The sequence below is a fragment of the Coregonus lavaretus genome (assembly GCF_964263955.1).
Source record: "Coregonus lavaretus genome assembly, contig: HAP1_SCAFFOLD_1164, whole genome shotgun sequence".
NCBI lineage: Eukaryota > Metazoa > Chordata > Actinopteri > Salmoniformes > Salmonidae > Coregonus > Coregonus lavaretus.
Window position 1 is genome coordinate 50,437 of NW_028156150.1, and position 25,790 is coordinate 76,226.

General features: G+C 48.1%; 2 protein-coding genes across 2 annotated transcripts; both read left to right on the forward strand.

Moving 5' to 3' along the window:
- Positions 1-9,779: 9,779 nt before the first annotated feature.
- LOC311126730 (thyrotropin subunit beta-like) lies at positions 9,780-10,347 on the forward strand (the record flags this gene model as incomplete). The annotated part of the gene is made up of 2 exons (XM_084200720.1): positions 9,780-9,872; positions 10,054-10,347. The coding sequence occupies 2 exons, from the start codon at positions 9,780-9,782 to the stop codon at positions 10,345-10,347; spliced, it is 387 nt and encodes a 128-aa protein (XP_084056846.1).
- An 11,364-nt stretch (positions 10,348-21,711) lies between these two features.
- LOC311126731 (thyrotropin subunit beta-like) lies at positions 21,712-22,279 on the forward strand (the record flags this gene model as incomplete). Its single annotated transcript, XM_084200721.1, has 2 exons — positions 21,712-21,804; positions 21,986-22,279. The coding sequence occupies 2 exons, from the start codon at positions 21,712-21,714 to the stop codon at positions 22,277-22,279; spliced, it is 387 nt and encodes a 128-aa protein (XP_084056847.1).
- Positions 22,280-25,790: the final 3,511 nt, after the last annotated feature.

Sequence of the window (25,790 nt, forward strand, 5' to 3'; positions counted from 1 at the left end):
AGAACACGGGCAGCTGGTGGCACCATCATTGGGGAGGACTGGTGAGGGGAGGACGGCTCATAATAATGTCTGGAATGGAGTGAATGGAACGGTTTCAAGCACATCAAACATGTCGTTTCCATGTGCTTGAAACCATTCCATTCACTCCATTCCAGATTATTATTATGAGCCATCCTCCGCTCACCAGCCTCCTGTGCTACGGAATGATCAGAAGCTCCAGTGTTGAGGTGATGTCATAGTGCTGTGCGGTGTCAGGCGGCCGGACCGATTTGTCTGGGTGATGTTGGTCTCCATGCTGACGGTGGACGGGGGGCGAGCCGTGTGTGCATGGCTGGGAGGTCACATGGCGGCAGCCGCGATAAGGACTAGTGGGGAATCCTGGGAGATTTAAGGGATTAGGTAGCGAGATAGTCGAGCCCGGCCCCCCCTCTCTCTCAGGTGGAAGAGGAACATGTGAGACTTTACCATTACCTACAGACTGGCTGGTCCTAACACACTAACCCTGCTGACTGGCTGGTCCTAAAACACTAACCCTGCTGACTGGCTGGTCCTAACACACTAACCCTGCTGACTGACTGGTCCTAATACACTAACCCTGCTGACTGACTGGTCCTAATACACTAACCCTGCTGACAGACTGGTCCTAACACACTAACCCTGCTGACTGACTGGTCCTAACACAGTAACCCTGCTGACTGACTGGTCCTAACACACTAACCCTGCTGACAGACTGGTCCTAAAACACTAACCCTGCTGACTGACTGGTCCTAAAACACTAACCCTGCTGACTGACTGGTCCTCCTAACACACTAACCCTGCTGACTGACTGGTCCTCCTAACACACTAACCCTGCTGACTGACTGGTCCTCCTAAAACACTAACCCTGCTGACTGACTGGTCCTAAAACACTAACCCTGCTGACTGACTGGTCCTAAAACACTAACCCTGCTGACTGACTGGTGCTAAAACACTAACCCTACTGACTGACTGGTCCTCCTAACACACTAACCCTGCTGACTGACTGGTCCTAAAACACTAACCCTGCTGACTGACTGGTCCTAAAACACTAACCCTGCTGACTGACTGGTCCTCCTAACACACTAACCCTGCTGACTGACTGGTCCTCCTAAAACACTAACCCTGCTGACTGACTGGTCCTAAAACACTAACCCTGCTGACTGACTGGTCCTCCTAACACACTAACCCTGCTGACTGACTGGTCCTCCTAAAACACTAACCCTGCTGACTGACTGGTGCTAACACAATAACCCTGCTGACTGACTGGTCCTCCTAAAACACTAAACCCTGCTGACTGACTGGTCCTAAAACACTAACCCTACTGAATGACTGGTCCTCCTAAAACACTAACCCTACTGACTGACTGGTCCTAAAACACTAACCCTGCTGACTGACTGGTGCTAAAACACTAACCCTGCTGAAAGACTGGTCCTAAAACACTAACCCTGCTGACTGACTGGTCCTCCTAACACACTAACCCTGCTGACTGACTGGTCCTAATACACTAACCCTGCTGACTGACTGGTCCTCCTAACACACTAACCCTGCTGACTGACTGGTCCTAACACACTAACCCTACTGACTGACTGGTGCTAAAACACTAACCCTGCTGACAGACTGGTCCTAACACACTAACCCTACTGACTGACTGGTCCTCCTAATACACTAACCCTACTGACTGACTGGTCCTCCTAACACACTAACCCTGCTGACTGACTGGTCCTCCTAAAACACTAACCCTGCTGACTGACTGGTCCTAAAACACTAACCCTACTGACTGACTGGTCCTCCTAAAACACTAACCCTACTGACTGACTGGTCCTAAAACACTAACCCTGCTGACTGACTGGTGCTAAAACACTAACCCTGCTGACTGACTGGTCCTCCTAACACACTAACCCTGCTGACTGACTGGTCCTAATACACTAACCCTGCTGACTGACTGGTCCTCCTAACACACTAACCCTGCTGACTGACTGGTCCTAACACACTAACCCTACTGACTGACTGGTGCTAAAACACTAACCCTGCAGACAGACTGGTCCTAAAACACTAACCCTGCTGACTGACTGGTCCTCCTAAAACACTAACCCTGCTGACTGACTGGTCCTCCTAACACACTAACCCTGCTGACTGACTGGTCCTCCTAACACACTAACCCTGCTGACTGACTGGTCCTCCTAACACACTAACCCTGCTGACTGACTGGTCCTAATACACTAACCCTGCTGACTGACTGGTCCTCCTAACACACTAACCCTGCTGACTGACTGGTCCTAACACACTAACCCTGCTGACAGACTGGTCCTAAAACACTAACCCTGCTGACTGACTGGTCCTCCTAACACACTAACCCTGCTGACTGACTGGTCCTCCTAACACACTAACCCTGCTGACTGACTGGTCCTAACACACTAACACTACTGACTGACTGGTGCTAAAACACTAACCCTGCTGACAGACTGGTCCTAAAACACTAACCCTGCTGACTGACTGGTCCTAACACACTAACCCTACTGACTGACTGGTGCTAAAACACTAACCCAGCTGACTGACTGGTCCTAAAACACTAACCCTGCTGACTGACTGGTCCTAAAACACTAACCCTACTGACTGACTGGTCCTCCTAACACACTAACCCTACTGACTGACTGGTCCTAACACACTAACCCTGCTGACTGACTGGTCCTCCTAACACACTAACCCTGCTGACTGACTGGTCCTAACACACTAACCCTGCTGACTGACTGGTCCTAACACACTAACCCTGCTGACTGACTGGTCCTCCTAATACATTAACCCTGCTGACTGACTGGTCCTAACACACTAACCCTACTGACTGGTCCTAACACACTAACCCTACTGACAGACTGGTCCTCCTAACACACTAACCCTGCTGACTGACTGGTCCTAACACACTAACCCTGCTGACTGACTGACCTGTCCTCCTAACACACTAACCCTGCTGACTGACTGGTCCTCCTAACACACTAACCCTGCTGACTGACTGGTCCTAACACACTAACCCTGCTGACTGACTGGTCCTAACACACTAACCCTGCTGACTGACTGGTCCTCCTAATACACTAACCCTGCTGACTGACTGGTCCTAACACACGAACCCTACTGACTGGTCCTAACACACTAACCCTACTGACAGACTGGTCCTCCTAACACACTAACCCTGCTGACTGACTGGTCCTAACACACTAACCCTGCTGACTGACTGACTGGTCCTCCTAACACACTAACCCTGCTGACTGACTGGTCCTCCTAAAACACTAACCCTGCTGACTGACTGGTCCTCCTAAAACACTAACCCTGCTGACTGACTGGTCCTCCTAACACACTAACCCTGCTGACTGACTGGTCCTAAAACACTAACCCTACTGACTGACTGACTGGTCCTCCTAACACACTAACCCTGCTGACTGACTGGTCCTCCTAAAACACTAACCCTGCTGACTGACTGGTCCTCCTAAAACACTAACCCTGCTGACTGACTGGTCCTCCTAACACACTAACCCTGCTGACTGACTGGTCCTAAAACACTAACCCTACTGACTGACTGACTGGTCCTCCTAACACACTAACCCTGCTGACTGACTGGTCCTCCTAACACACTAACCCTGCTGACTGACTGGTCCTCCTAACACACTAACCCTGCTGACTGACTGGTCCTAAAACACTAACCCTACTGACTGACTGACTGGTCCTCCTAACACACTAACCCTGCTAAATGACTGGTCCTCCTAATACACTAACCCTGCTGACTGACTGGTCCTAACACACTAACCCTACTGACTGACTGGTCCTAACACACTAACCCTGCTGACTGACTGGTCCTAACACATTAACCCTGCTGACTGACTGGTCCTAACACACAAACCCTGCTGACTGACTGGTCCTCCTAAAACACTAACCCTGCTGACTGACTGGTCCTCCTAACACACTAACCCTGCTGACTGACTGGTCCTAACACACTAACCCTACTGACTGACTGGTCCTCCTAACACACTAACCCTGCTGACTGACTGGTCCTCCTAAAACACTAACCCTGCTGACTGACTGGTCCTAACACACTAACCCTGCTGACTGACTGGTCCTAACACACTAACCCTGCTGACTGACTGGTCCTCCTAACACACTAACCCTGCTGACTGACTGGTCCTCCTAACACACTAACCCTGCTGACTGACTGGTCCTCCTAACACACTAACCCTGCTGACTGACTGGTCCTAACACACTAACCCTGCTGACTGACTGGTCCTAACACACTAACCCTACTGACTGACTGGTCCTCCTAAAACACTAACCCTGCTGACTGACTGGTCCTCCTAACACACTAACCCTGCTGACTGACTGGTCCTCCTAACACACTAACCCTGCTGACTGACTGGTCCTCCTAACACACTAACCCTGCTGACTGACTGGTCCTCCTAACACACTAACCCTGCTGACTGACTGGTCCTCCTAACACACTAACCCTGCTGACTGACTGGTCCTCCTAACACACTAACCCTGCTGACTGACTGGTCCTAACACACTAACCCTGCTGACTGACTGGTCCTCCTAACACACTAACCCTGCTGACTGACTGGTCCTAAAACACTAACCCTGCTGACTGACTGGTCCTCCTAACACACTAACCCTGCTGACTGACTGGTCCTCCTAACACACTAACCCTGGTGACTGACTGGTGCTAACACACTAACCCTGCTGACTGACTGGTCCTAAAACACTAACCCTGCTGACTGACTGGTCCTCCTAACACTCTAACCCTGCTGACTGACTGGTCCTAACACACTAATCCTGCTGACTGACTGGTCCTCCTAACACACTAACCCTGCTGACAGATTGGTCCTCCTAACACACTAACCCTGCTGACTGACTGGTCCTCCTAACACACTAACCCTGCTGACTGACTGGTCCTCCTAACACACTAACCCTGCTGACTGACTGGTCCTAACACACTAACCCTGCTGACTGACTGGTCCTCCTAACACACTAAGCCTGCTGACTGACTGGTCCTCCTAACACACTAACCCTGCTGACTGACTGGTCCTAACACACTAACCCTGCTGACTGACTGGTCCTCCTAAAACACTAACCCTGCTGACTGACTGGTCCTCCTAACACACTAACCCTGCTGACTGACTGGTCCTCCTAATACACTAACCCTGCTGACTGACTGGTCCTAACACACTAACCCTGCTGACTGACTGGTCCTCCTAACACACTAACCCTCCTGACTGACTGGTCCTAACACACTAACCCTGCTGACTGACTGGTCCTAACACACTAACCCTGCTGACTGACTGGTCCTAACACACTAACCCTGCTGACTGACTGGTCCTCCTAACACACTAACCTTGCTGACTGACTGGTCCTAAAACACTAACCCTGCTGACTGACTGGTCCTCCTAACACACTAACCCTGCTGACTGACTGGTCCTCCTAACACACTAACCCTGCTGACTGACTGGTCCTCCTAACACACTAACCCTGCTGACTGACTGGTCCTAACACACTAACCCTACTGACTGACTGGTCCTAACACACTAACCCTGCTGACTGACTGGTCCTAATAACACACTAACCCTGCTGACTGACTGGTCCTCCTAACACACTAACCCTGCTGACTGACTGGTCCTAACACACTAACCCTGCTGACTGACTGGTCCTCCTAACACACTAACCCTGCTGACTGACTGGTCCTAACACACTAACCCTGCTGACTGACTGGTCCTCCTAACACACTAACCCTGCTGACTGACTTGTCCTCCTAACACACTAACCCTGCTGACTGACTGGTCCTCCTAACACACTAACCCTGCTGACTGACTAGTCCTCCTAACACACTAACCCTGCTGACTGACTGGTCCTAAAACACTAACCCTGCTGACTGACTGGTCCTCCTAACACACTAACCCTACTGACTGACTGGTCCTAACACACTAACCCTGCTGACTGACTGGTCCTCCTAACACACTAACCCTGCTGACTGACTGGTCCTCCTAACACACTAACCCTGCTGACTGACTGGTCCTCCTAACACACTAACCCTGCTGACTGACTGGTCCTCCTAACACACTAACCCTGCTGACTGACTGGTCCTCCTAACACACTAACCCTGCTGACTGACTGGTCCTAACACACTAACCCTGCTGACTGACTGGTCCTCCTAACACACTAACCCTGCTGACTGACTGGTCCTAACACACTAACCCTGCTGACTGACTGGTCCTCCTAACACACTAACCCTGCTGACTGACTGGTCCTCCTAACACACTAACCCTGCTGACTGACTGGTCCTCCTAACACACTAACCCTGCTGACTGACTGGTCCTCCTAAAACACTAACCCTGCTGACTGACTGGTCCTCCTAACACACTAACCCTGCTGACTGACTGGTCCTCCTAACTCACTAACCCTACTGACTGACTGGTCCTAAAACACTAACCCTGCTGACTGACTGGTCCTCCTAACACACTAACCCTGCTGACTGACTGGTCCTCCTAACACACTAACCCTGCTGACTGACTGGTCCTCCTAACACACTAACCCTGCTGACTGACTGGTCCTAACACACTAACCCTGCTGACTGACTGGTCCTAAAACACTAACCCTGCTGACTGACTGGTCCTCCTAACACACTAACCCTGCTGACTGACTGGTCCTCCTAACACACTAACCCTGCTGACTGACTGGTCCTCCTAACACACTAACCCTGCTGACTGACTGGTCCTCCTAACACACTAACCCTGCTGACTGACTGGTCCTCCTAAAACACTAACCCTGCTGACTGACTGGTCCTCCTAACACACTAACCCTGCTGACTGACTGGTCCTCCTAACACACTAACCCTACTGACTGACTGGTCCTAAAACACTAACCCTGCTGACTGACTGGTCCTCCTAACACACTAACCCTGCTGCCTGACTGGTCCTCCTAACACACTAACCCTGCTGACTGACTGGTCCTCCTAACACACTAACCCTGCTGACTTACTGGTCCTAACACACTAACCCTGCTGACTGACTGGTCCTAAAACACTAACCCTGCTGACTGACTGGTCCTCCTAACACACTAACCCTGCTGACTGACTGGTCCTCCTAACACACTAACCCTGCTGACTGACTGGTCCTAACCCACTAACCCTGCTGACTGACTGGTCCTAATACACTAACCCTACTGACTGACTGGTCCTCCTAACACACTAACCCTGCTGACTGACTGGTCCTCCTAACACACTAACCCTGCTGACTGACTGGTCCTAACACACTAACCCTGCTGACTGACTGGTCCTCCTAACACACTAACCCTGCTGACTGACTGGTCCTAACACACTAACCCTGCTGACTGACTGGTGCTAAAACACTAACCAGCTATGTTTTCGTTAAAATAACAAACCGAGTGTTTCCAGTATACAGTATTCAGCTGTGCACTGATGAGTCAATACACTACACCACTTAACACACCAACCACCACACTGCTGAGTCCTTACCTACCGCACTGCTGAGTCCTTACCTACCACACTGCTGAGTCCTTACCCACCACACTGCTGAGTCCTTACCTACCACACTGCTGAGTCCTTACCCACCACACTGCTGAGTCCTTACCTACCACACTGCTGAGTCCTTACCCACCACACTGCTGAGTCCTTACCCACCACACTGCTGAGTCCTTACCCACCACACTGCTGAGTCCTTACCCACCACACTGCTGAGTCCTTACCTACCACACTGCTGAGTCCTTACCTACCACACTGCTGAGTCCTTACCCACCACACTGCTGAGTCCTTACCTACCACACTGCTGAGTCCTTACCCACCACACTGCTGAGTCCTTACCTACCACACTGCTGAGTCCTTACCTACCACACTGCTGAGTCCTTACCTACCACACTGCTGAGTCCTTACCTACCACACTGCTGAGTCCTTACCTACCACACTGCTGAGTCCTTACCCACCACACTGCTGAGTCCTTACCCACCACACTGCTTAGTCCTTACCTACCACACTGCTGAGTCCTTACCTACCACACTGCTGAGTCCTTACCTACACACTGCTGAGTCCTTACCTACCACACTGCTGAGTCCTTACCTACCACACTGCTGAGTCCTTACCCACCACACTGCTTAGTCCTTACCTACCACACTGCTGAGTCCTTACCTACCACACTGCTGAGTCCTTACCTACCACACTGCTGAGTCCTTACCTACCACACTGCTGAGTCCTTAGCTACCACACTGCTGAGTCCTTACCTACCACACTGCTGAGTTCTTACCCACCACACTGCTGAGTCCTTACCCACCACACTGCTGAGTCCTTACCCACCACACTGCTGAGTCCTTACCTACCACACTGCTGAGTCCTTACCCACCACACTGCTGAGTCCTTACCCAACACACTGCTGAGTCCTTACCTACCACACTGCTGAGTCCTTACCTACCACACTGCTGAGTCCTTACCCACCACACTGCTGAGTCCTTACCCAACACACTGCTGAGTCCTTACCTACCACACTGCTGAGTCCTTACCTACCACACTGCTGAGTCCTTACCCACCACACTGCTGAGTCCTTACCCAACACACTGCTGAGTCCTTACCTACCACACTGCTGAGTCCTTACCCACCACACTGCTGAGTCCTTACCCAACACACTGCTGAGTCCTTACCTACCACACTGCTGAGTCCTTACCTACCACACTGCTGAGTCCTTACCTACCACACTGCTGAGTCCTTACCTACCACACTGCTGAGTCCTTACCCACCACACTGCTGAGTCCTTACCTACCACACTGCTGAGTCCTTACCTACCACACTGCTGAGTCCTTACCTACCACACTGCTGAGTCCTTACCCACCACACTGCTGAGTCCTTACCTACCACACTGCTGAGTCCTTACCTACCACACTGCTGAGTCCTTACCTACCACACTGCTGAGTCCTTACCCACCACACTGCTGAGTCCTTACCTACAAACAATGTCCCCCACCACCACACTGCTGATTCCTTACCTAACAACAATGTAACGACCTAGTCACTCCCCCTGTGATCTTCTTGTTAAGCTCATGGATTGCGTCTGAGTGTTATGTCGACCCCCGGCACGCATGCATAAACACACACACTGTGTGAGCACGTTGTCTGTGTGCAGAGCAGGTGGATGTGTCTGGGACAGCGGTGAGAGAAGCGGACCCTTCCGGCTGTCTGCTGGGGCTGATAACACACCCAGAAGATCAGGGTGGATTCAGGAGGATTAGGAGGAGGGAGGGACTGGCCCCTACCAGACACTACAAGACCCTTTCAGGACCCTGACAGAGCCACTCAGAGATCATCCACTGAGGAGAGAGGGACAGAGCAAACAAACGCTTGAACAGAAAGAGGAGAGAAGAGAGTTCCCCATCAGCTGCAGAGAGACAGAGAGAGAGAGAGAGAGAGAGAGAGAGAGAGAGAGAGAGAGAGAGAGACAGAGAGAGAGAGAGAAAGAGATAGAAAAAAAGAAAGAGAGAGAGAGAGAGAAAGAGAGAGAAAGAGATAGAAAAAAATAAAGAGAGAGAGAGAGAGAGAGAGAGAGAGAGAGAGAGAGAGAGAGAGAGAGAGAGAGAGAGAGAGAGAGATGTTAGAGTCAATTCATATTGGAAAAACGCGTGACGACTGAATACCTTCTGCTGTATGTGTACGTGTTGTGACCCACTATGTGTGTGTTGACGTGGGTTCTGCTGTTTCTGTGGCTGGGTGGAGGGGTGTGTGTGTGTATGATGGAAAATTACACCCTGCTCATAGAGAAGAGAGGCTGTACACAGTGTATCGCTGTCAACACCACCATCTGCAGTGGCTTCTGCCACACACAGGTTAGATACCTTAATATTCCTTCATAGCTTCATTTCTGCCTTCCTTCCTTCCTTCCTATCAAAGTCTTCAAACAGGACCTGTTGGTGATAGCAGAGTGAGATGTGCTGAGGCTAGGTAGAAGAGGGTGAGACGTGGGATTAGTCTCTCTCTTGACCCCTTTTCTAACCCCTTCTGTGTCAGGACACCAACGTGAAGGGCCGTGTGGGTAAGAGTTACCTGATCCAGCGTGGCTGCATGCCCCACTCCCTGGTCTACCATCCTGCCCGCGTGCCAGGCTGCCCGCTGCATGTCAGCAACGTGCTCTACTACCCAGAGTCCCGCCGCTGCCACTGCACCCGCTGTGACGGACACGCCCACCGCTGTGTCCACATGACCCAGGCCACACCAACCCCCTGCACCAGGAAGAGCCCTGACCCCCACAGGACCGGCAGGACACACCCACCTGTCAAGAAACGCAGCGACCAGGAAACCTGACCGACTGCCCAACTGACCATCCCTCACAGCGACGCCTCCACCTGAGAACCCTTGCCAGACGGACAACCTATAGTCCTTAGTTACCACCTTACCTGGGCACCTGACTATCCAACTGACCATCAACAGCACCAGTCTGAGAAGAAGCAACCCCATCCCCAGAGAGACAGCCCATAGCCCTCTGTTTCAAAGAATAGACTATAGAAGTGATTGAGCACCAGAACTCTGTCTATAGGACCAGGCATCAAGGAATCTGCAGCAGAACCCCCACCCCACCCCCGACTCTGTGATACTGTATAGGCACAACTCCAAACACACACGGAAAAGCGCTCAGGAATTGTTCAAGAAGAGATGCTGGACTGTTCTGGAGTGGCCTGCGAAGAGTCCAGATCTGAATCACATCCAGAACGTATGGCGAGATGTGGAAACAGCAGTTGCTGGCGGGCAACCCCTCAAACATCGAATAATTAGAGCAGTTTGATGCTGAAACGTGAACCAAATTGGCAGTGGAAACTTACGTTTATAAAAATAAAATTGCTTCTGCAATGTTGAAAATCCAAAAGTTTTATTTTAACTGTCAATTTATTTTAGAAGAAACAGGGAATTATTTAGGAAAAGTACAATATATTTGTCCGCATCTGTATATGTCTATAAGTTGTAGAATCTGTGTGAAAGTCCTTTAATATGATAACAGTGAGTGAAAGTCCTTTAATATAATTACAGTCGGTGTTGATCATACTAAGACCAGTTAAATCATTATGTTTTTGAGGGAGGGGGTTGAATACAATGTGAGTATGTGGGGAATTGTAAAGAGATTCTGTTCAGGTGATCACACATTTCATGTCTTTTCTGTGGGAGAAGTAGGTCCGTTTAGATACAGGTTTTGAGGTTAGATCTGAAGCAGACTCACCTGGATGAATAAAGGTTATACAAGGCTGCTCAGACCGAGAACTGAGATCATCTGAGATGTGCACCTGTGATTCACCTGAGATCTCTACCATTGTTACAATACATCTGCCTGAACCCGTCAACCCAGATACTGTACAGCTCGTTCTGACTCTCAATGTGTCGACACACACACACACACACACACACACACACACACACACACACACACACACACACAACCACACACACACACACACACACACACACTAGCCATTAGTTACTATACGTTGGTTATTTAACTGTTGCTGGCGCCACCGCCACCTCCACTGCTTACTCAGCACATGTCATATCTCTCTGGCCGTGTCCGAAATCTGTCTTGCCTACTGAAACGACATACTACATACTGCGTACTAGTAATACTACATGGTAATACTACATGGTATTTAGAATGAACTGTTTAGTAACTCTTACCGAAAAAACATGCTTCTGGCACAGTTGTGGCAAACCTTTGGCAAATTTGCGACAAGTTAATATTTTCACATGAAATTAGTTTTGTGGCAAACTGTTGCGGTCATTTTCGGCAACTTGTGACCATCTGGCAAACAATTCTCGGAAACTTGTCGGGAACATTCTGTTTGCTGCAAACTCAGTATGAATATGCAAATGTATCAGGTTTTTGGTTAGTGTGTTAAACATTGAAATGTACAGTGCATTCGGAAAGTATTCAGACCTCTTGACTTTTTCCACTTTGTTATGTTACAGCCTTATTCTAAAATAGATTAAATAAATAAAAAAAACTCATCAATCTACCCACAATACCCCATAATGACAAAGTGAAAACAGGTTTTTAGACATTTTTGCCCATCAAAAAAAGTAATAAAACAGAAATACCTTACTTACATAAGTATTCAGACTCTTTGCTATGAGACTCGAAATTGAGCTCAGGTGCATCTTGTTTCCATTGATCATCCTTGAGATGTTTCTACAACTTGATTGGAGTCCACATGTGGTCAATTCAATTGATTGGACATGATTTGGAAAGGCAAACACCTCTCTATATAAGGTCCCACAGTTGACGGTGCATGTCAGAGCTAAAACCAAGTCATGAGGTCGAAGGAATTGTCCGTAGAGCTCTGTGACAGGATTGTGTCGAGGCACAGATCTGGGAAAGGGTACCAGAAAATGTCTGCAGTATTGAAGGACGCTAAGAAAACAGTGGCCTCCATCATTTATAAAACTGAATAACTTTGGAACCACCAAGAGTCTTCCTAGAGCTGGCCGCCCGGCCAAACTGAGCAAACGGGGAGAAGGGCCTTGGTAAGGGAGGTGACCAAGAACCCGATGGTCACTCTGACAGAGCTCCAGAGTTCTTCTGTGAAAATGGGAGAACCTTCCAGAAGGACAACCATCTCAGCAGCTCTCCACCAATCAGGTCTTTATGGTAGAGTGGCCAGACGGAAGCCACTCCTCAGTAAAAGGCACATGACAGCCCGCTTGGAGTTTGCCAAAAGGCACCTAAAGACTCTCAGACCATGAGAAACAAGATTATCTGGTCTGATGAAACCAAGATTGAACTCTTTGCCTGAATGCCAAGGGTCACGTCTGGAGGAAACCTGGCACCATCCCTACGGTGAAGCATTGTGGTGGCAGCATCATGGGGTGGGGATGTTTTTCAGCGGCAGGGACTGGGAGACTAATCAGGATAGAGGGAAAGATGAACGGAGCAAAGTAAAGAGAGATCCTTGATGAAAACCTGCTCCAGAGCGCTTAGGACCTCAGACTGGGGTGAAGGTTCCCTTTCCAACAGGACAACGACCCTAAGCACACAGCCAAGACAACGCAGGAGTGGCTTCGGGACAAGTTTCAATGTCCTTGAGTGACCCAGCCCGAGCCCGGACTTGAACCCGATCAAACATCTCTGGAGAGACCTGAAAGTAGCTGTGAAGTGATGCTCCCCATCCAACCTGACAGAGCTTGAGAGGATCTGCAGAGAAGAATGAGAGAAATTCCCCAAATACAGGTGTGCCAAGCTTGTAGCGTCATACCCAAGAAGACTTGAGGCTGTAATCACTGCCAAAGGTGCTTCAACAAAGTACTGAGTAAAGGGTCTGAATACTTATGTAAATGTGATATTTCAACATTTTATTTTTAATACATTTACAAAAATGTCTAAAAACCTGTTTTTGTTTTGTCATTATGGGGTATTGTATGTAGATTGATGAGGAAAAAAACAATTTATTTCATTTTAGAATAAGGCTGTAAAGTAACAAAATGCGGAAAAAGTCAAGGGTCTGAATACTTTCCGAATGCTCTGTATTACTGTACAACACATTCCCATTTTATTGGACCTATAAATAGAGTAACACCAACCCATATTAATACTGTAGCCTGGGTAGAGAAGAACCAGACAGTCAAATGATGATGGCTGCACCTTGCTTTCCAATGGCATGGCTTCCCCCTAGTTCACTTGAGAGGTAGCAGATTAACGATCCTGTTTCTACAGATCTACAGTTCACCTGAGAGGTAGCAGATTAACGATCCTGTTTCTATAGATCTTCAGTTCACCTGAGAGGTAGCAGATTAACTAACCTGTTTCTATAGATCTTCAGTTCACCTGAGAGGTAGCAGATTAACGATCCTGTTTCTATAGATCTTCAGTTCACCTGAGAGGTAGCAGATTAACGATCCTGTTTCTACAGATCTACAGTTCACCTGAGAGGTAGCAGATTAACGATCCTGTTTCTATAGATCTTCAGTTCACCTGAGAGGTAGCAGATTAACGATCCTGTTTCTATAGATCTTCAGTTCACCTGAGAGGTAGCAGATTAACGATCCTGTTTCTACAGATCTACAGTTCACCTGAGAGGTAGCAGATTAACGATCCTGTTTCTACAGATCTACAGTTCACCTGAGAGGTAGCAGATTAACGATCCTGTTTCTACAGATCTACAGTTCACCTGAGAGGTAGCAGATTAACGATCCTGTTTCTACAGATCTACAGTTCACCTGAGAGGTAGCAGATTAACGATCCTGTTTCTATAGATCTTCAGTTCAGCTGAGAGGTAGCAGATTAACGATCCTGTTTCTATAGATCTTCAGTTCACCTGAGAGGTAGCAGATTAACGATCCTGTTTCTACAGATCTACAGTTCACCTGAGAGGTAGCAGATTAACGATCCTGTTTCTACAGATCTACAGTTCACCTGAGAGGTAGCAGATTAACGATCCTGTTTCTATAGATCTTCAGTTCACCTGAGAGGTAGCAGATTAACAATCCTGTTTCTACAGATCTACAGTTCACCTGAGAGGTAGCAGATTAACGATCCTGTTTCTACAGATCTACAGTTCACCTGAGAGGTAGCAGATTAACGATCCTGTTTCTATAGATCTTCAGTTCAGCTGAGAGGTAGCAGATTAACGATCCTGTTTCTATAGATCTTCAGTTCACCTGAGAGGTAGCAGATTAACGATCCTGTTTCTACAGATCTACAGTTCACCTGAGAGGTAGCAGATTAACGATCCTGTTTCTACAGATCTACAGTTCACTAATAAAAAAGTATTTAAAAAATGCAAAATAACAAAAATATAGGTAGGTTGTTTTTCACGCTGCATGGACCACAGGTGTAGTTGAATGCAGCACTCTAAAGGTATTGTAGTTGAACAGCCATTCTAGGATACTGCTCCAAGGTTGGGTTAGGGTTAGGGTTAGGGTTAGGGTTGAGCAGCCAGCCTAGGATACTGCTCCAAGGTTGGGTTAGGGTTAGGGTTAGGGTTGGGGTTAGGGTTAGGGTTAGGGTTAGGGTTAGGGTTGAGCAGCCAGCCTAGGATACTGCTCCAAGGTTGGGTTAGGGTTAGGGTTAGGGTTAGGGTTGGGTTAGGGTTAGGGTTAGGGTTGAGCAGCCAGCCTAGGATACTGCTCCAAGGTTGGGTTAGGGTTAGGGTTAGGGTTAGGGTTAGGGTTTAGGGTTAGGGTTAGGGTTAGGGTTAGGGTTGAACAGCCAGCCTAGGATACTGCTCCAAGGTTGGGTTAGGGTTAGGGTTAGGGTTAGGGTTGGGGTTAGGGTTAGGGTTAGGGTTAGGGTTGGGGTTGGGGTTGGGGTTAGGGTTAGGGTTAGGGTTGGGGTTAGGGTTAGGGTTAGAGTTAGGGTTAGGGTTAGGGTTGAGCAGCCATTCTAGGATACTGCTCCAAGGTTGGGTTAGGGTTGGGGTTAGGGTTAGGGTTAGGGTTAGGGTTGGGGTTAGGGTTAGGGTTAGGGTTAGGGTTGAACAGCCAGCCTAGGATACTGCTCCAAGGTTGGGTTAGGGTTAGGGTTAGGGTTAGGGTTAGGGTTAGGGTTAGGGTTGAGCAGCCATTCTAGGATACTGCTCCAAGGTTGGGTTAGGGTTAGGGTTAGGGTTAGGGTTGAACAGCCAGCCTAGGATACTGCTCCAAGGTTGGGTTAGGGTTGGGGTTAGGGTTAGGGTTAGGGTTAGGGTTAGGGTTGAACAGCCAGCCTAGGATACTGCTCCAAGGTTGGGTTAGGGTTGGGGTTAGGGTTAGGGTTAGGGTTAGGGTTAGGGTTGAGCAGCCAGCCTAGGATACTGCTCCAAGGTTGGGTTAGGGTTAGGGTTAGGGTTAGGGTTAGGGTTGAACAGCCAGCCTAGGATACTGCTCCAAGGTTGGGTTAGGGTTAGGGTTAGGGTTAGGGTTAGGGTTAGGGTTGGGTTAGGGTTAGGGTTGGGTTAGGGTTAGGGTTAGGGTTGAACAGCCAGCCTAGGATACTGCTCCAAGGTTGGGTTAGGGTTAGGGTTAGGGTTAGGGTTAGGGTTAGGGTTGAACAGCCAGCCTAGGATACTGCTCCAAGGTTGCTGTAATGGGCCCACATGTTTTTTCCTTTGCATGGTGTTTTTACATTTACATTTTAGTCATTTAGCAGACGCTCTTATCCAGAACGACTTACAGTTAGTGAGTGCAAAAATATTTTATACTGGCCCCCCGTTTTGTTGCAGGTTTAGTTTTTTGATTATTCATTGTGAAGCTTTAAAAACAGCCCCCAGACTGCAGTAGCTTTAAAAACAGCCCCCAGACTGCAGTAGCTTTAAAAACAGCCCCCAGACTGTAGTAGCTATAAAAACAGCCCCCAGACTGCAGTAGCTTTAAAAACAGCCCCCAGACTGCAGTAGCTATAAAAACAGCCCCCAGACTGCAGTAGCTTTAAAAACAGTCCCCAGACTGCAGTAGCTATAAAAACAGCCCCCAGACTGCAGTAGCTTTAAAAACAGCCCCCAGACTGCAGAATATTTAAAAACAGCCCCCAGACTGCAGTAGCTATAAAAACAGCCCCCAGACTGCAAAATATTTAAAAACAGCCCCCAGACTGCAGTAGCTTTAAAAACAGCCCCCAGACTGCAGTAGATTTAAAAACAGCCCCCAGACTGCAGTAGCTATAAAAACAGCCCCCAGACTGCAGTAGCTATAAAAACAGCCCCCAGACTGCAGTAGCTTTAAAAACAGCCCCCAGACTGCAGTAGCTTTAAAAACAGCCCCCAGACTGCAGTAGCTATAAAAACAGCCCCCAGACTGCAGAATATTTAAAAACAGCCCCCAGACTGCAGAATATTTAAAAACAGCCCCCAGACTGCAGAATATTTAAAAACAGCCCCCAGACTGCAGTAGCTATAAAAACAGCCCCCAGACTGCAGAATATTTAAAAACAGCCCCCAGACTGCAGAATATTTAAAAACAGCCCCCAGACTGCAGTAGCTATAAAACAGCCCCCAGACTGCAGAATATTTAAAAACAGCCCCCAGACTGCAGTAGCTATAAAAACAGCCCCCAGACTGCAGTAGCTTTAAAAACAGCCCCCAGACTGCAGTAGCTATAAAAACAGCCCCCAGACTGCAGTAGCTTTAAAAACAGCCCCCAGACTGCAGTAGCTATAAAAACAGCCCCCTGACTGCAGTAGATTTAAAAACAGTCCCCAGACTGCAGTAGCTATAAAAACAGCCCCCAGACTGCAGTAGCTTTAAAAACAGCCCCCAGACTGCAGAATATTTAAAAACAGCCCCCAGACTGCAGTAGCTATAAAAACAGCCCCCAGACTGCAAAATATTTAAAAACAGCCCCCAGACTGCAGTAGATATAAAAACAGCCCCCAGACTGCAGTAGATTTAAAAACAGCCCCCAGACTGCAGTAGCTATAAAAACAGCCCCCAGACTGCAGTAGCTATAAAAACAGCCCCCAGACTGCAGTAGCTTTAAAAACAGCCCACAGACTGCAGTAGCTTTAAAAACAGCCCCCAGACTGCAGTAGCTTTAAAAACAGCCCCCAGACTGCAGAATATTTAAAAACAGCCCCCAGACTGCAGTAGCTTTAAAAACAGCCCCCAGACTGCAGTAGCTTTAAAAACATCCCCCAGACTGCAGTAGCTTTAAAAACAGCCCCCAGACTGCAGAATATTTAAAAACAGCCCCCAGACTGCAGTAGCTATAAAAACAGCCCCCAGACTGCAGTAGCTTTAAAAACAGCCCCCAGACTGCAGTAGCTATAAAAACAGCCCCCAGACTGCAGTAGCTATAAAAACAGCCCCCAGACTGCAGTAGCTTTAAAAACAGCCCCCAGACTGCAGTAGCTTTAAAAACAGCCCCCAGACTGCAGTAGCTATAAAAACAGCCCCCAGACTGCAGTAGCTTTAAAAACAGCCCCCAGACTGCAGTAGCTTTAAAAACAGCCCCCAGACTGCAGTAGCTATAAAAACAGCCCCCAGACTGCAGTAGCTTTAAAAACAGTCCCCAGACTGCAGTAGCTTTAAAAACAGCCCCCAGACTGCAGTAGCTTTAAAAACAGCCCCCAGACTGCAGAATATTTAAAAACAGCCCCCAGACTGCAGTAGCTATAAAAACAGCCCCCAGACTGCAAAATATTTAAAAACAGCCCCCAGACTGCAGTAGCTATAAAAACAGCCCCCAGACTGCAGTAGATTTAAAAACAGCCCCCAGACTGCAGTAGCTATAAAAACAGCCCCCAGACTGCAGTAGCTTTAAAAACAGCCCCCAGACTGCAGTAGCTATAAAAACAGCCCCCAGACTGCAGTAGCTTTAAAAACAGCCCCCAGACTGCAGTAGCTTTAAAAACAGCCCCCAGACTGCAGTAGCTATAAAAACAGCCCCCAGACTGCAGAATATTTAAAAACAGCCCCCAGACTGCAGAATATTTAAAAACAGCCCCCAGACTGCAGAATATTTAAAAACAGCCCCCAGACTGCAGTAGCTATAAAAACAGCCCCCAGACTGCAGAATATTTAAAAACAGCCCCCAGACTGCAGAATATTTAAAAACAGCCCCCAGACTGCAGTAGCTATAAAAACAGCCCCCAGACTGCAGAATATTTAAAAACAGCCCCAAGACTGCAGTAGCTATAAAAACAGCCCCCAGACTGCAGTAGCTTTAAAAACAGCCCCCAGACTGCAGTAGCTATAAAAACAGCCCCCAGACTGCAGTAGCTTTAAAAACAGCCCCCAGACTGCAGTAGCTATAAAAACAGCCCCCAGACTGCAGTAGCTTTAAAAACAGTCCCCAGACTGCAGTAGCTATAAAAACAGCCCCCAGACTGCAGTAGCTTTAAAAACAGCCCCCAGACTGCAGAATATTTAAAAACAGCCCCCAGACTGCAGTAGCTATAAAAACAGCCCCCAGACTGCAAAATATTTAAAAACAGCCCCCAGACTGCAGGGCCGGAGCAGGAAATCCATCTTTGTTTTTTGTTTTTTTTGCTCCCTAGAAAATCACTTTGAGCAACAGTCTGAAAGGTTGTTTCAGGACAATGTCTCTTCATTCTGTTATATGACTATTCTTACTATGAAATATTAAATATATGTTGTTGACTGTGATAAAGGCTTGGGGATTACAGACATGTGCTCTAAATAAACGACTAACCCTGCTGACTGACTGGTCCTAACACACTAACCCTGCTGACTGACTGGTCCTCCTAACACACTAACCCTGCTGACTGACTGGTCCTAACACACTAACCCTGCTGACTGACTGGTGCTAAAACACTAACCAGCTATGTTTTCGTTAAAATAACAAACCGAGTGTTTCCAGTATACAGTATTCAGCTGTGCACTGATGAGTCAATACACTACACCACTTAACACACCAACCACCACACTGCTGAGTCCTTACCTACCGCACTGCTGAGTCCTTACCTACCACACTGCTGAGTCCTTACCCACCACACTGCTGAGTCCTTACCTACCACACTGCTGAGTCCTTACCCACCACACTGCTGAGTCCTTACCTACCACACTGCTGAGTCCTTACCCACCACACTGCTGAGTCCTTACCTACCACACTGCTGAGTCCTTACCCACCACACTGCTGAGTCCTTACCCACCACACTGCTGAGTCCTTACCCACCACACTGCTGAGTCCTTACCCAACACACTGCTGAGTCCTTACCTACCACACTGCTGAGTCCTTACCTACCACACTGCTGAGTCCTTACCCACCACACTGCTGAGTCCTTACCTACCACACTGCTGAGTCCTTACCCACCACACTGCTGAGTCCTTACCTACCACACTGCTGAGTCCTTACCTACCACACTGCTGAGTCCTTACCTACCACACTGCTGAGTCCTTACCTACCACACTGCTGAGTCCTTACCTACCACACTGCTGAGTCCTTACCCACCACACTGCTGAGTCCTTACCCACCACACTGCTTAGTCCTTACCTACCACACTGCTGAGTCCTTACCTACCACACTGCTGAGTCCTTACCTACACACTGCTGAGTCCTTACCTACCACACTGCTGAGTCCTTACCTACCACACTGCTGAGTCCTTACCCACCACACTGCTTAGTCCTTACCTACCACACTGCTGAGTCCTTACCTACCACACTGCTGAGTCCTTACCTACCACACTGCTGAGTCCTTACCTACCACACTGCTGAGTCCTTAGCTACCACACTGCTGAGTCCTTACCTACCACACTGCTGAGTTCTTACCCACCACACTGCTGAGTCCTTACCCACCACACTGCTGAGTCCTTACCCACCACACTGCTGAGTCCTTACCTACCACACTGCTGAGTCCTTACCCACCACACTGCTGAGTCCTTACCCAACACACTGCTGAGTCCTTACCTACCACACTGCTGAGTCCTTACCTACCACACTGCTGAGTCCTTACCCACCACACTGCTGAGTCCTTACCCAACACACTGCTGAGTCCTTACCTACCACACTGCTGAGTCCTTACCTACCACACTGCTGAGTCCTTACCCACCACACTGCTGAGTCCTTACCCAACACACTGCTGAGTCCTTACCTACCACACTGCTGAGTCCTTACCCACCACACTGCTGAGTCCTTACCCAACACACTGCTGAGTCCTTACCTACCACACTGCTGAGTCCTTACCTATCACACTGCTGAGTCCTTACCTACCACACTGCTGAGTCCTTACCTACCACACTGCTGAGTCCTTACCCACCACACTGCTGAGTCCTTACCTACCACACTGCTGAGTCCTTACCTACCACACTGCTGAGTCCTTACCTACCACACTGCTGAGTCCTTACCCACCACACTGCTGAGTCCTTACCTACCACACTGCTGAGTCCTTACCTACCACACTGCTGAGTCCTTACCTACCACACTGCTGAGTCCTTACCCACCACACTGCTGAGTCCTTACCTACAAACAATGTCCCCCACCACCACACTGCTGATTCCTTACCTAACAACAATGTAACGACCTAGTCACTCCCCCTGTGATCTTCTTGTTAAGCTCATGGATTGCGTCTGAGTGTTATGTCAACCCCCGGCACGCATGCATAAACACACACACTGTGTGAGCACGTTGTCTGTGTGCAGAGCAGGTGGATGTGTCTGGGACGGCGGTGAGAGAAGCGGACCCTTCCGGCTGTCTGCTGGGGCTGATAACACACCCAGAAGATCAGGGTGGATTCAGGAGGATTAGGAGGAGGGAGGGACTGGCCCCTACCAGACACTACAAGACCCTTTCAGGACCCTGACAGAGCCACTCAGAGATCATCCACTGAGGAGAGAGGGACAGAGCAAACAAACGCTTGAACAGAAAGAGGAGAGAAGAGAGTTCCCCATCAGCTGCAGAGAGACAGAGAGAGAGAGAGAGAGAGAGAGAGAGAGAGAGAGAGAGAGAGAGAGAGAGAGAGAGAGACAGAGAGAGAGAGAGAAAGAGATAGAAAAAAAGAAAGAGAGAGAGAGAGAGAAAGAGAGAGAAAGAGATAGAAAAAAATAAAGAGAGAGAGAGAGAGAGAGAGAGAGAGAGAGAGAGAGAGAGAGAGAGAGAGAGAGAGAGAGAGAGAGAGAGATGTTAGAGTCAATTCATATTGGAAAAACGCGTGACGACTGAATACCTTCTGCTGTATGTGTACGTGTTGTGTCCCACTATGTGTGTGTTGACGTGGGTTCTGCTGTTTCTGTGGCTGGGTGGAGGGGTGTGTGTGTGTATGATGGAAAATTACACCCTGCTCATAGAGAAGAGAGGCTGTACACAGTGTATCGCTGTCAACACCACCATCTGCAGTGGCTTCTGCCACACACAGGTTAGATACCTTAATATTCCTTCATAGCTTCATTTCTGCCTTCCTTCCTTCCTTCCTATCAAAGTCTTCAAACAGGACCTGTTGGTGATAGCAGAGTGAGATGTGCTGAGGCTAGGTAGAAGAGGGTGAGACGTGGGATTAGTCTCTCTCTTGACCCCTTTTCTAACCCCTTCTGTGTCAGGACACCAACGTGAAGGGCCGTGTGGGTAAGAGTTACCTGATCCAGCGTGGCTGCATGCCCCACTCCCTGGTCTACCATCCTGCCCGCGTGCCAGGCTGCCCGCTGCATGTCAGCAACGTGCTCTACTACCCAGAGTCCCGCCGCTGCCACTGCACCCGCTGTGACGGACACGCCCACCGCTGTGTCCACATGACCCAGGCCACACCAACCCCCTGCACCAGGAAGAGCCCTGACCCCCACAGGACCGGCAGGACACACCCACCTGTCAAGAAACGCAGCGACCAGGAAACCTGACCGACTGCCCAACTGACCATCCCTCACAGCGACGCCTCCACCTGAGAACCCTTGCCAGACGGACAACCTATAGTCCTTAGTTACCACCTTACCTGGGCACCTGACTATCCAACTGACCATCAACAGCACCAGTCTGAGAAGAAGCAACCCCATCCCCAGAGAGACAGCCCATAGCCCTCTGTTTCAAAGAATAGACTATAGAAGTGATTGAGCACCAGAACTCTGTCTATAGGACCAGGCATCAAGGAATCTGCAGCAGAACCCCCACCCCACCCCCGACTCTGTGATACTGTATAGGCACAACTCCAAACACACACGGAAAAGCGCTCAGGAATTGTTCAAGAAGAGATGCTGGACTGTTCTGGAGTGGCCTGCGAAGAGTCCAGATCTGAATCACATCCAGAACGTATGGCGAGATGTGGAAACAGCAGTTGCTGGCGGGCAACCCCTCAAACATCGAATAATTAGAGCAGTTTGATGCTGAAACGTGAACCAAATTGGCAGTGGAAACTTACGTTTATAAAAATAAAATTGCTTCTGCAATGTTGAAAATCCAAAAGTTTTATTTTAACTGTCAATTTATTTTAGAAGAAACAGGGAATTATTTAGGAAAAGTACAATATATTTGTCCGCATCTGTATATGTCTATAAGTTGTAGAATCTGTGTGAAAGTCCTTTAATATGATAACAGTGAGTGAAAGTCCTTTAATATAATTACAGTCGGTGTTGATCATACTAAGACCAGTTAAATCATTATGTTTTTGAGGGAGGGGGTTGAATACAATGTGAGTATGTGGGGAATTGTAAAGAGATTCTGTTCAGGTGATCACACATTTCATGTCTTTTCTGTGGGAGAAGTAGGTCCGTTTAGATACAGGTTTTGAGGTTAGATCTGAAGCAGACTCACCTGGATGAATAAAGGTTATACAAGGCTGCTCAGACCGAGAACTGAGATCATCTGAGATGTGCACCTGTGATTCACCTGAGATCTCTACCATTGTTACAATACATCTGCCTGAACCCGTCAACCCAGATACTGTACAGCTCGTTCTGACTCTCAATGTGTCGACACACACACACACACACACACACACACACACACACACACACACACACACACACAACCACACACACACACACACACACACACACTAGCCATTAGTTACTATACGTTGGTTATTTAACTGTTGCTGGCGCCACCGCCACCTCCACTGCTTACTCAGCACATGTCATATCTCTCTGGCCGTGTCCGAAATCTGTCTTGCCTACTGAAACGACATACTACATACTGCGTACTAGTAATACTACATGGTAATACTACATGGTATTTAGAATGAACTGTTTAGTAACTCTTACCGAAAAAACATGCTTCTGGCACAGTTGTGGCAAACCTTTGGCAAATTTGCGACAAGTTAATATTTTCACATGAAATTAGTTTTGTGGCAAACTGTTGCGGTCATTTTCGGCAACTTGTGACCATCTGGCAAACAATTCTCGGAAACTTGTCGGGAACATTCTGTTTGCTGCAAACTCAGTATGAATATGCAAATGTATCAGGTTTTTGGTTAGTGTGTTAAACATTGAAATGTACAGTGCATTCGGAAAGTATTCAGACCTCTTGACTTTTTCCACTTTGTTATGTTACAGCCTTATTCTAAAATAGATTAAATAAATAAAAAAAACTCATCAATCTACCCACAATACCCCATAATGACAAAGTGAAAACAGGTTTTTAGACATTTTTGCCCATCAAAAAAAGTAATAAAACAGAAATACCTTACTTACATAAGTATTCAGACTCTTTGCTATGAGACTCGAAATTGAGCTCAGGTGCATCTTGTTTCCATTGATCATCCTTGAGATGTTTCTACAACTTGATTGGAGTCCACATGTGGTCAATTCAATTGATTGGACATGATTTGGAAAGGCAAACACCTCTCTATATAAGGTCCCACAGTTGACGGTGCATGTCAGAGCTAAAACCAAGTCATGAGGTCGAAGGAATTGTCCGTAGAGCTCTGTGACAGGATTGTGTCGAGGCACAGATCTGGGAAAGGGTACCAGAAAATGTCTGCAGTATTGAAGGACGCTAAGAAAACAGTGGCCTCCATCATTTATAAAACTGAATAACTTTGGAACCACCAAGAGTCTTCCTAGAGCTGGCCGCCCGGCCAAACTGAGCAAACGGGGAGAAGGGCCTTGGTAAGGGAGGTGACCAAGAACCCGATGGTCACTCTGACAGAGCTCCAGAGTTCTTCTGTGAAAATGGGAGAACCTTCCAGAAGGACAACCATCTCAGCAGCTCTCCACCAATCAGGTCTTTATGGTAGAGTGGCCAGACGGAAGCCACTCCTCAGTAAAAGGCACATGACAGCCCGCTTGGAGTTTGCCAAAAGGCACCTAAAGACTCTCAGACCATGAGAAACAAGATTATCTGGTCTGATGAAACCAAGATTGAACTCTTTGCCTGAATGCCAAGGGTCACGTCTGGAGGAAACCTGGCACCATCCCTACGGTGAAGCATTGTGGTGGCAGCATCATGGGGTGGGGATGTTTTTCAGCGGCAGGGACTGGGAGACTAATCAGGATAGAGGGAAAGATGAACGGAGCAAAGTAAAGAGAGATCCTTGATGAAAACCTGCTCCAGAGCGCTTAGGACCTCAGACTGGGGTGAAGGTTCCCTTTCCAACAGGACAACGACCCTAAGCACACAGCCAAGACAACGCAGGAGTGGCTTCGGGACAAGTTTCAATGTCCTTGAGTGACCCAGCCCGAGCCCGGACTTGAACCCGATCAAACATCTCTGGAGAGACCTGAAAGTAGCTGTGAAGTGATGCTCCCCATCCAACCTGACAGAGCTTGAGAGGATCTGCAGAGAAGAATGAGAGAAATTCCCCAAATACAGGTGTGCCAAGCTTGTAGCGTCATACCCAAGAAGACTTGAGGCTGTAATCACTGCCAAAGGTGCTTCAACAAAGTACTGAGTAAAGGGTCTGAATACTTATGTAAATGTGATATTTCAACATTTTATTTTTAATACATTTACAAAAATGTCTAAAAACCTGTTTTTGTTTTGTCATTATGGGGTATTGTATGTAGATTGATGAGGAAAAAAACAATTTATTTCATTTTAGAATAAGGCTGTAAAGTAACAAAATGCGGAAAAAGTCAAGGGTCTGAATACTTTCCGAATGCTCTGTATTACTGTACAACACATTCCCATTTTATTGGACCTATAAATAGAGTAACACCAACCCATATTAATACTGTAGCCTGGGTAGAGAAGAACCAGACAGTCAAATGATGATGGCTGCACCTTGCTTTCCAATGGCATGGCTTCCCCCTAGTTCACTTGAGAGGTAGCAGATTAACGATCCTGTTTCTACAGATCTACAGTTCACCTGAGAGGTAGCAGATTAACGATCCTGTTTCTATAGATCTTCAGTTCACCTGAGAGGTAGCAGATTAACTAACCTGTTTCTATAGATCTTCAGTTCACCTGAGAGGTAGC